Below are 12,332 nucleotides of genomic sequence, written 5' to 3'. Positions count from 1 at the left end.
TGACCACTCAGCTTAACTGTCTTGATTTTCAGTGGGCACACATATTTGCATGTGAAGGCATCAAAGAAACTGGAAGCTTACATAGCAAACTAGAGCAATAGTTTTCTTCAGGGAGTGGGGAGAGTCCAGCGTTGGGGATGATACTCAAGGGGACTTTACCTAAATCTGTAACAATCCATTTTTTAAAGAAGAATGCATTCATGTATTGCTCATCTGATCAAAACATGAAGTCAAATAGACCGGCTGCTGTTCATCGTGATAGGCACATTTTCATCGCTCCGGATCAAGCCAGTTCAGTTGAGGAGACATTGCTGGATCTCTCTTTTAATCAGAAAGCATCCTTCACTTAGCAATGATTAACTGAGGTCTGCCTTGGGCTTAGAACTGTGCTAATGGCAGATGCCCCCTGGTCTCTATCCCTTTGCCCCTGACTCTGCTCCGATAATACTTAGCAAGCAGTTATATAGTGCTTACCGTGTGCCAGGAAGTGATCTCAGGGCTTTTGTGGCATATCCTTCTAGACTGTTCAATGTTTTTACAAAATGGGCTCATTCTGTATGTAATGTTTTGGTACTTGCTTTTTTCACATAACAGTGTTTGTGAACATCTCTCGACATCGTAAGATTCTTATGAAGCATCACAGCTACATCATGTGGCTACACAGTAGTTTATTTAACCGGCTCTTCTTTGTCTAACGCCCAAGTTGCTTCCACTTTTTACTTTTCTGACTAACCTTTCATAAAATATGCTTGAAGATTAGTCTTAACATTCACCCATAGTTATTTCCTTTAGAAACATGTTAGAGAGCATCCTCACACACACATGGACAAAGACAGAAATGGGTTGTGTATACGAGAGAGAGAAAGTGAGAAGAAACGGGAGGGAGGAGAAAGACAAGGGAGACTGAAGGTAAGATTCGGACTTGCGGAGGCAAAAGCAGATAGACACAGGTGTGGGCATGCACTTCATACATGCACTCTGCCCTCGTCCACATCCTCTGGTCTGGCTGCTGAGAGAGCTCCTGGAATGAGATGCTTAGATTCAAAATGTAGTGATAACAAAATGGCATTTGGAGAGACAGTCAAAGCTTCCCTGAGATTCTAGAGCTCTCCCACCTCTGGGTAGGCAGGGACTTCGGTGGTCCTGCTGTTCCTGGGTGTGCTAACCTTGCCTCTGTTCTACAGCCGGGGAGTCTCACTGTAGGGTCCGTGATAGTGATTGTGGAGAGAGAAGAGCATGAGGAAAAAAATAACAAGACCAGCAAGTAACACATTGTTAACTTGAAAATTTCTTTTCAAATTGTTCTGTACAACCAAGATCAACTACCAATCTAACAGCAGTCTTGCTCCTAGTCTTACGTCCCTGGGGTGAGCCTTAGGGAAATCCTGGGAGAGACTGTATGGCTGGGCCACTTTATATGGAAAAGATGGAAGTGTCATTTTTCTATCAAGGAGAAGGGCCACTAACCAGGAAAAAATAATCTAAGACTAAGCAACTTATTCCCCACTTCCCGTTTTTATTACGAAACATAAAACTTCAAATGTACTAGCTTTCTTAAACATATTTTGTTAGAAAATATTTCAAACTTACAGAAAAGTATGCATAATAATGTAATTAATACCCGTGTACACCAAGCTTCGAGAAATCTTAGGATTTTTCCATATTTGTATTATATCTTTTTTTAAAGGAAATAAAACATTGAAGACACAGCTCTGCAGCCCATTAGGTATACTTACTTCATCCTTTGCCTCACCCTCCCTCCCTAGAGGCACCACTGTCCAGTCTTGGTGTCTGTTTTCTTTAGCCATATTTATTACTTTTATTTCATGTCTGTGCATCTATAAACAACATATAGAATTGTTTTTGTAAATTTGAAAACCTTATATAACTGGTATTATGCCATAGGTATTATTCTGCAATTTCATTTCTTCATTCAGTGTTATATTTTTGAAGTGTATCTGTTTCAATACAGATCTTCAGTCTGTTCATTTCCACGACAGTGTAGCAATCCACCGTACAAATATACCACAAGTATTTATCCCTTTTCCTCTTGATCAACATTTAGGATTCCACTTTCTTGCTGTTACAGACATGCTGCAGTCAACATTCTTGTACATGTGTGAGAGTGTCTCTAGGGTATATGATTGCAGTGGAATTGCTGGGTGGTAGGGCACGCACGTCATCAACGTTGCTGGGTGGTGCCAAATTGTTCCCCAAAGGGGGTTGGACCAATTCACACTCCCACCAGCTGTATGTAAATCTTCCTGTTGCTCCATACCCTTGCTCACTCTTGGCATTGTCACACCTTATAATTTTCACCAATTTGATGGGTGTGAAATGGTATGTTAATATTGCTTTTATTTGCCTCTCCCTGATGAATTTCGAGAAGTGTCTTTTCCTATGTGTCTTGCTCTTTGGGTTTCTTCTTCTTGCATTAGCTTTTTAAGTTTATACACAGGCAATGCAAAATTTACTCTGTCAAAGACTACGAATATAAAATATGTATTTCTGTTCCATATTATTATAACCAGTGTTTGGAACTAGAAGGAGAAAGGTGGGAAAGAAGGAATGAAATCAAAAGGAATATATACATATATAGGAAAAAATATATACAAAAATGGAGGCAGAGAGAGAGAAGAGTGACTCTAAGGAACAGAGAGAAAGATGGGGAAAGTGTGAAGGGAAACTCAATCAATATTTAGTTGAATGCTAGATGAACGTTGGCTAGTTATGAAGAGAGGCACAGTGCCCAAGAGCTAGGGCTTACAAGTCAGACTGCCTGGGTTCAAATCTACCATTTCCTAGCTGGGTACCTAGAGTGTATTACTTCTTATGGCCTTAGTTCCCTCATCTATAAAATTGGCATTATAATGGTTATCTCCCTATTAAATGCACTACATATACATGAGCATACAGAGTAAGAGCTCAGATCATGTTAGCAATCTTTAACTTGGCTCTTAGCTCTAATACTGGAATCAGAGCTCTTTGGCACTGAGGGGAGCTACTCAAGCAAATGAGTAGCCAAGCCTGGGCTCTACTACTTAGCCTTTAGATCTGCACTGTCCAATATGGTAGCCACAAATCAGCTGTGCTATTGAGCACTTGAAGTGTGGCCAGTTTGAATGGAGATGTGTTTTAAGTGTAAAATACACAAAGCAGTCTTGAGAAAGAACAAAGCTGGTGGCATCATGGTCCCTGATTTCAAACTATATTACAAAGCTGTAGTAATTAAAACGGTATGGTATTGGCATAAAAACAGACACGTAGATCAATGGAGAGCCCAGAAATAAACCCATGCATATATGGTCAATTAATTTTTGATAAAGGAGCCAAGAATACAATGGAGAAAGGACAGTCTCTTCAATAATTGGTGCTGGGAAAACTGGACAGCCACACACAAAATAATGAAACTGGACCACTGTCTCATACCATACACAAAAATTAACTCAAAATGGATTAAAGACCTTAATGTAAGATTTGAAACCATAAAACTCCTAGAAGAAAAAATAGGTGATAAGCTCCTTGACATTGGTCTTGGCAATGATTTTTTGAATCTGACACCAAAACAAAAGCAACAGAAGCAAAAATAAACAAGTGGGACTACATCAAACTGCAAGCTTCTTCACAGCAAAGGAAACCATCAACAAAATGAAAAGGCAACCTACTGAATAGGAGAAAATATTGGTAAATCATGTATCTAATAAGAGGTTAATATCCAAAATATATAAAGAACTCATACAACTCAGTTGCAAAAAAACAAACAATCTGATTAAAAAATGGGCAGAAGATCTGAATAGACATTTTTCAAAGACGACATGCAAATGGCCAACAGGCACATGAGAAGGTGCTCAAACTGCTAATCATCAGCGAAATGCAAATCAAAACCACAATGAGATACCACCTCAGACCTGTTAGGATGGCTATTGTCAAAGAGACAAGAGATAACAAGGGTTGGTGAGGATGTGGAGAAAAGGGAATCCTTGTGCACTGTTGGTGGGAACGTAAATTGGTGCAGCCACTATGGAAAACAGTAAGGAGGTTTCTCAAAAAATTAAAACTAGAGCTACCATATGATCCAGCAATTCCACTTCTGAGTATTTATCCAAAGAAAACAAAAGCACTAACTCAAAAGATATATACACCCCCATATTCATTGCAGCGTTATTTACAATAGCTAAAATGTGGAAACAACTCAAGTGTCCATTGATGATGGATAAATAAATACAGAAACTGAGGTGTATATATATATATATATATATATATATATACACACACACACACACACACACACGATGGAATATTATTCAGCCATAAAAAAGAATGAAATCTTACTCTTTGTGACAACATGGATGGACCCCAAGGGCATTACGTTAAGTAAAATAAGTCAGACAGAGAAAGACAAATACTGTATGATGTCTCTTATATGTGGAATCTAAAAAAAAAAAACCCAAAACACACAAAAAAACACAACCAAGCTCATAGATACTGAGAACAGATTGGTGGTTGCCAGAGCACGGGGTGGGGGATTGGGAGAAATGAGTGAAGGGGGTAAAAAAAAATGTCTTATTCCTTCATAACTGATTGGCGATTCCATAATTCATTTGGGGGGTAGAGGTTTTATTCTCATCTCAGCGGACTGAAATCAATTTAACACAAGGGTTAGATTTTAATGTTGGTGTACACAATTTATTATTTCATCATAAATTGAAGCTTTATCATGAAAAAAATATAAAATGTCTAATAATTTTTAAAGCTCGATTATGTGATAATATTTTGGATATGTTGATTAGATAAAATATATTGCTAAAATTAATTTTACTTATGTTTTATACCCTTTTTAATGTGGCTACTAGAAAATTTAAAATGACATAATTATATTACATACATAATTATAAAATTATGCTAAGTGAAATAAGTCAGACAGAAAAAGCCAAATATCATACGATTTCACTCATATGTGGAAGATAAAAAGCAACAACAACAAACGAGCACGTAGGGACAGAGAATAGATTGGTGGTTACCAGAGCGGAAGGGGGTAAGGGGGAGGGCGAAAGAGGTAAAAGGGCACTTGTGTACAGTGACGGATGGCAATTAGACTTTGGGTGGTGAACATGCTGTAGTCTACACAGAAGGTGAAATATAATGATGTACACCTGCAATTTATATAATGTTATAAACCAATGTCACCAATGAAAGAGTAAAATAAAATTACATACTTGGCTCACATTATATTTCCATATTTCCGTAATTCCAGCACTGATTTAGAGGCTCTGAGTCACAACTGACATGCTACCCGTGGCAGGTATCACCTCTGACACGTGTGGCCTGCCTTCCTACAAATATGCTGAAGGAAGGGGCGACGAAAGTGGTGAAAGGAATATCATGCCGACGGCAGGTGAAAATCCAAACTCAAGCACAGCGGGACTTGGGCCAGATGTCTCTGTCTCAGAGGACTGATTGACTTCCTGACATGGAAGTCCCTTAAAAATGGACGGGGTAATCTGGAGGGATACCTTGATGCAGCCATGCCTACCAGAAGGGAGTGAGTCTGAACCCAGCCCTGTGAGATCTGGGTGATGTGACAAGAGTGCCAAAGAAACAGCCTAAAAATAAATATCTAATGTGCATTTGACTTACTGGAGAGAATAAAGCGGCTGTCTTCTGACATGCCGGTATAAACACAATGTGGTAAAATATACATGATTTTGACCCAAGTAAAGGTCTGACAAAAAGATGGACAATTTTAACTGGGTGGAACAGCTTCCAGAATTTTGGAAGAGGAAATAAATGGACCTGAAGGGATAAATGCTATTTGTTTCTAAACCGAAAAGGTCGGCTTTGTGACAATTATCGGGCACTCTCTTGGAACTGAAACATAGGAAGGAAATCTACAATTTGTTTCTGGTAGTGGAAATTTTATTTTAAAATTCACAGTTTTTTCTATTCTTAATTACATCCTGGTTTCCTCCTCCCCAACATTCTCCAGCACTCGAGTCTCTCTTGCTCTTAGAAAGATACCTGTTCGTGCCCTCTTCTAGGGATGGTCCTTTGTGGTCTTAATGTGTGTTCGACGTGCCCTCTTTTGCAGGGAAAGGACTATGCCTCTCACTTCCTTGAAAATCTGAGTTGTAGATTTAGAGGTGAATGAGACGTTAGAGGGGAGTCAGAAATAACTGCTAATATTTCTCTAGTGCTTTGCAATTTACAAAGCACCTTCACATGCATTTGATTTTCCCAACCACCCAATGAAGCGGGCAGAGAAGTAGTATTATCGTTTTTGTTGCTGTTGTTAGCCTCATTTTGCAGATTACTGGCTCTTGGTCACTGGCCAGTAGGTGCTGAAATCAGAACTCACATCTGGCTATTCTGCCCATGAATCCCGCTGTTCTTCCAAGACCTCATTTATTTTACTGCGGAGCATTTCACCCAGGGCTTCCTGCTATGGGAGAGATGCTGCCTCTGATTCTTAGCACACCCAAACTGATTTTATTTGGTTCTTATTAATGTAGGGGCTTGAACCTTCTCAGGTAAGCTGCATGGATGGAGTTGGTAGAATTAGAATTCAAATAATTGTAAGCTTGATAAACTAAGCAACAATTTATCAGTGGCTCTCAACCTTGGCAGCGTATTATAATAACCTTGGGTCCTGGGGATCTTTTAAAGATACTTGTACCTGGCCCCGTCTCAAACCAATGAAATCAGAATAGGGGGAGGGAAGACATCCTCTTTGTTTTAGGGATTATTATGTTCTTGTTTTCTTTAATTAATATTGTTGATGGTGTTTGTTCTTCAGTTAAAGAGAAAAAATTGTCTAAGTTCTATGATTTGTTATTTCCTTTTAGCTGGTGCCTTAAACTAAGTTTTTAGCTCACTTTTACCCATGAAAGTCTCCTGCTGCCCTTTTTGGTTGTTTTTTTCTTACAAGGTTTCTATTTTTCAGCTGTCAGCTGGCCTTGGCCTCAGGGATTAGTCAGCCCCTCGCTTCCACTTGACTCATTTTCGTGGCCCTTGCCCCAGAGGCACCTCCTGGGCACTTCCCTCCTCTGCCTTACTTTCTAGTTTCTTTGATTCATCCCTCCAGTCTTCTTCCTCATGAGCTTCCTTCCTTGTTGTCCTAAGGCTAAAATAGGCTCCTCTTATTGTAACTACAATATATACATATTTTCTCCTCCTCCTCTTTCGTAGACCTTTTATAAAGCTTTCCATCTCTGATCAGAAGACTGATCAAAACCCTGAACCCAAAAAAAGAAAGTTCATAGTGGGTGTCTGAGTGGGTCAGTTGTAGACTGACTCCTTGCGCTCAAGGAGAATTGTGAGGGTGTCACAGAAGGAGGGCATACTCAACTTTATGTGAATCCATTCATACGGAGCTTCTGCTCCAGGATGGTGACATGACTCCTAGAGAGTTGAGCATGAGACACACCCCTGAATGTGAGCTGGGTCTGCCTCGTGTGTGAGCCTGTCTAACCACCCCGTAGTGTGAGGGAGCCTGAGCAACCTACATAGGCTTCATGTTGTGTCTGTCCAAAAGCTCCATGGAGGTTGGCCTCTTGCTACCAAAATATCTGGCTAGTCCTAGAGAAATAATTGGGATTCTTGGATAAAACAGATTTCTGCTAATCCTCTCAGCCCAGATCAAATCTCATCAGAACTCAACTTTACAAGATTTGTTTAAAATCTAACTGGCCTCCGTATATGTTTGTTGGAAAGTTGCTCATCCCTGACAGTTTGCCAAGAAGGGTATTGTGTGCCCTGTGCAATGAATATACTTAATGACTAAAAATAAAATAATATATATGATTATATATTTCATATTCAGTAATATATATTATATTCAGAAACACACACACATGCACACCTGAAAAGTTCTTCATTCTTCAGAACCTACATTTCCATGGTCCCGGAGAATCTCTAGCCCTCCATAGTCCCTAACAATCTCAGATTGTCATCTCCTACCCAATGAGACACTGCATTTCTCATCTAGACTTCACCCAATGCTTGTGACCCCTGATCTTGCGATCTTACTCCTTCTACTGTGCTGGGTGCCTCCTCCTGTCTAGTGGCTAGAAAGCACATGACTGATGCAAGGAAAAAAGCAAAACAAAATGTGATGGTTGTACCAGGCAAATGAGAGCACAAGATAGAGCATTTGACTTAACATCAGCAGAACCTCCCCCGACTGCCTTATGCCTCTAACCTGTGCTGTTTGGTTCCAGGAGCTCGTGTAAACGCCAAGGACAACATGTGGCTGACCCCACTGCACCGGGCTGTTGCTTCCAGAAGTGAAGTGAGTGGTTATCTTATTTAATCTAACACCTCCAGTCTCTGGAAAAAGAAAAATGCTTTCTGTTCAATTAGGGATTCTCACTAGTGAGCAAAAGGCTTTTACTTCTAGTGTAAGAGGGTTACCAAAATTGAACAGCTGTTTGTTTGAGCACCTCCTGCATGCCAGGCATGGTGCTGGGGGGCTGCCTGGGGTGGCCCAAGATGGACAGCGTGATCCTTGACTTCAGTGAGTTCTCAGTCTGGAGAGGGAGGCGATAGGTAAGCAAGTCAGTACAGTATCATAACTGAATTAGAGGAGGCAGCCAGGAACTGTCTGCTTGAATAGAGGAAGTCTGCCAAGAAGAGATGTCAACTGAGCTGGTCCTTAGAGGATGGGTAGGGACTTACCAGGCCAGGAGAAGGAGGGAGGGCTGAGGCAGGATGATAAACCTGCTGGAGGTCAAGAGGCTCGGAAGTGAATGAATGGTGGGTTCAGTTGAATGTAACTGGAACACGGGGTGTAGTGGGAGGTAAGTCTAATAGTTGAGGCCGGGTCAGATGGCAGAAGGCTGGGTGTCCTCTGAGCAGTGGGGAGTGGTCACAGCAGGGATAAGTGTGAACCTGACAGAAGTTGGAACCTTGTGAGGATGAGGCGGAAAAGAAGCCAGTGAGTGAAGGGCAATGCCGTTGACGGAGAAGGCAGAGGCAGAGGAGCAGGGCTGGGAAAGCTCATCAATTCTGCATGAACGTGCTGAGTTTGGCAGACATGTCACTGGAGTGTAGCTCCATGAGGACAGGGATCTGTGTTTTGTTTCCTGGTCTGTCCCAAGCCTGGTATATTGTAGGTGCTCAAGAAATAATTTATTTTGAATGCTGGAAATTCAGGTGAAGATGGCTAGTAGGTTATCTATCATTATTTATACAGGTCTAGAGCTTAGGCACAGAGAGGAGCATCGTTGAAACCATGGCAAATGATCAGCTGGTTCAGGGAAAGTCTAAGGGATGAGAAGACCAATGTGGGGCAGGGAGTAGCAGGGGATCCTAGTGGATGTCAGTCTTGGAGCCTGGTCAAAGGGGATGCCCACCATCCAGGGATACACGAGGCTCTAACCTCAGGGGCATTTGGCATTGGATGACTCACCTTTGTAGTAGATTTTACCAAGGGAAGCTTCTCCTCTGCTACTGGAGAAGGTGATGTTCTCCAGGTGCACCCAGGAGCAGGAGGTGTTGCTGAGAATGCATACACCCATGTCGCAGGTGTCGATGGCTGTCATCAATGTTGGCTTTTCCTCTTTGGCAGCTATCTGGAAATTTCACAATATACTTGGTGGATGACAGCTTAGTGTTTGTAATCTTCCTTGCTGTGCTGTGGGATTTGAGTAGTTTTTATAAGAGGTTGGTTGTATTCTATTTCTGAATAGCCCACATGGAATGAGGGAGGTGATGATCCTAAGTTGCTAGACACAGCCTCGGGGAATTCAGAATCTTCTTATGTCCCACATTTTATTTCTGTTTTCCCTGGTAAAGCAGGTGCAGTGGGCTGCCTGAGTTTGTACCACCAGCTTCATGAGACTAGCTCCTTCACAGAGGGTTATTTCCTGGTCTTTTAAGACCACTTCTTGCTCTTCGGTAAATTTATTCTAAGTATCTTTTGAAAAATATGGGTTTGTTTCCTCTTTTAACAAGAACCAGGTCTTTTTAGTTCAAAAAAACATTTACTAAGCACTTCCTGTATGCCAGGCACTGTGCTTGCTGATGGAGCTATAAAGAAAAATAAGATACATGCCTGCCGCCCTTAGGAAGCATGTATGCTGGTAGGACAGAAAGACCCCAAACCAGGTGATTTCAGTACTATGTGACCTTTCCCGAGTGATCTCAACCTCTGTAGCTCAACTAGCTGCAAAGGCTTCATCCTCAAAACCGCCATTTTCCATCAACCGCCAGCCCACCTTCTTTGACATAGCTTTAGTGTGTTTGAATTCAGTCAATCCCACGATGGATCAACCTGAGAAAGGCATTTGTTGCTTCTCTAAGGAACCAGCTCCCTCTGCAGGTTTGCTGGAAAAAAAATCCTTTGCAGGTGTCTCTTGCTAGGAAGGAATTAAATACAAACAAATCCTGGGTTGTAAATAATCAGTCATATATAAGCTAGCCTAAGAGGATGTCTTCATATTAATATCTGTCACAGCAAGTTGAAACATTTTTATGAAAATTGGAGTCTCTGTAACCTTTGTTAGAACTCACTGTGGGCATCTTAACTCCAAGCACATTGCTGTGCTGTGGAAGTCCTAAATTCAGATTTCCTTCTTTTGACTTCAATCCTATTGCCATTACTTTATGCACACACCCCCCACACCCACCCAATAATAGCTGGGAAAAGGGAAGTAGGCTCGAGGGGGAAAGAACAGGGAAGGTTTGGACAGGTATTTTGGAATTTGGTTGTTAGCACTTGCCAAAGGGGCTGTGTGTGTTCAGCATGAGGGCTGGCACATCTGTCTATGGCTTAGATTGGCAAGCAGTGATATTACTTAATGCAAATATGTATTAAAAACCATTTCTTCATTGAAAGGCTTATACACTTGATACTGTTCTCAAAGCGCCTTTGCTGCTAAAATGTAGGTAATTGATCTCTCAGGCTTCAAGTTTCAACCAGGGAAGCAGAACCACCGTGAGAGATATAGATATTTACTATAGGAATTAGACCTTACACAATTGTGCGAGCTGCGCCGTGAAGAAGTTTATGTAAGGCTGTCACCTCGGTTTCTGTGTGGTCCTGAAGTCACTGTAGCTGGCAGCGTCCGCAGTTGAAAAGGAAAGCTGGGTGTGAAATGGGGGAGAACAGGGACAAACTGGAACCCCTGTCTGTCTCTCCTTGCCTCAGTGCTGGGGATGCAGGTAACTTGCTGAAGTTGCTCGCGCACACCTGGCCCAAGAATGGGAAAAACTGAGGAAGATATGGCAGGATCTGAAGAAGCATCAACCTTGGTCCTGCCCTGTGCAGGCATGGTGATCCAGCTGACATCGCATACAAGCTGCACAGTTCTTGGTGCCCAACACAACAGCCAGGCCGCAGTTTCATTATGCCTTCCAAAACTCACGCAGATTTCTCTTGTGGCCAGCCCTAAATGGAACAATACAGGAGAGGGAACTCTGGGAAATTAGGTCATCTTGACACAATACAAAACTACAATCGAAATTGTTATTCTGTTTTCAGTAAAAAGATCTTCTAGACAGTAAGCTCCTTGAAATGAGTGCCATGTCTGTTGCTTGTCCTTGTATTTCTAGCATCCAGCCTGCTCAGTAAGCAATTGTTTTTTGAGTGATTCATTAAAGACTGGGTTTTCATCTTAAGCTACGTCAACATGATTCTCTGTACAACTGCTAGCATGGAATACACTCTACATGTTTATATACACTATACAGAAGGCTGGTTGTAATCATCTTTCATGCTTCTAAGGTAAACTGACTTGAAGCTTGTTTATGGGCGAGACAAAAGAAGCCCATTAAGCCACCAGAACCTGCAAAATCAGGACAGCTTTCAAAATGGTATGCAACAGAGATATCAGTGTAAGTCAAAATTTCTGAGCCTTCTTTCCATCCAGGTAGAATTTATGTTCAGATTTCTATGCCTGGAAAAATAATGTTCATGGCTAGGTTCGTTTCCTGAGCCTGTTATAGCAGTAGAGTATCAGGTCATAATATTGATTAAACATCCACCCGTGCCTGACATTATAAAAGCTCCTCCGCTGACAAGAAAGTAGGTCAAGACGTGGTCACATCCCTTGAAAGTCGTCCAACATAGGTTGGGTTCTAGAGATAAAGCTTCAAGACTTATTTAGGCCTGACCAGGCTGTGTTGTTTGCCCTTCTAGGCCCAATGTTGCATCCTGCTCCCACCCCCGCCCTGCGTCTGGGCTTCCCGGGAGGAAACAGCCAAACAAATAACGGGAGCCAAAGAGCGTTGCCTCCTTATTGGCTCCCTGAGGGCTGCACTCGTCCTCCTCTTTCTCCAGCTACTCCCACAGCGGTGAAGAAATGAAGACAGTCTCTTACCCAAACAAGAGGGCA

The 12,332-nt window shown here is 41.8% G+C and overlaps 1 protein-coding gene across 4 annotated transcripts in view; it reads left to right on the top strand.

Annotated features, from left to right (window-relative positions):
• The window catches only part of ANKRD44 (ankyrin repeat domain 44), a 294,265-nt gene that overhangs the window by 154,298 nt on the left and 127,635 nt on the right, over positions 1 to 12,332 (top strand). For all 4 annotated transcript variants that reach the window (XM_058549502.1, XM_058549500.1, XM_058549501.1 and 1 more), the window contains exon 4: positions 8,217 to 8,287. In XM_058549502.1, the coding sequence (XP_058405485.1) occupies positions 8,217 to 8,287 (71 nt within the window). The remainder of the gene's footprint in view (positions 1 to 8,216; positions 8,288 to 12,332) is intronic.

The sequence above is a fragment of the Diceros bicornis genome, chromosome 10 (assembly GCF_020826845.1).
Source record: "Diceros bicornis minor isolate mBicDic1 chromosome 10, mDicBic1.mat.cur, whole genome shotgun sequence".
NCBI classification, from domain to species: domain Eukaryota; kingdom Metazoa; phylum Chordata; class Mammalia; order Perissodactyla; family Rhinocerotidae; genus Diceros; species Diceros bicornis.
This window is presented reverse-complemented; position numbering and strand designations above follow the sequence as displayed.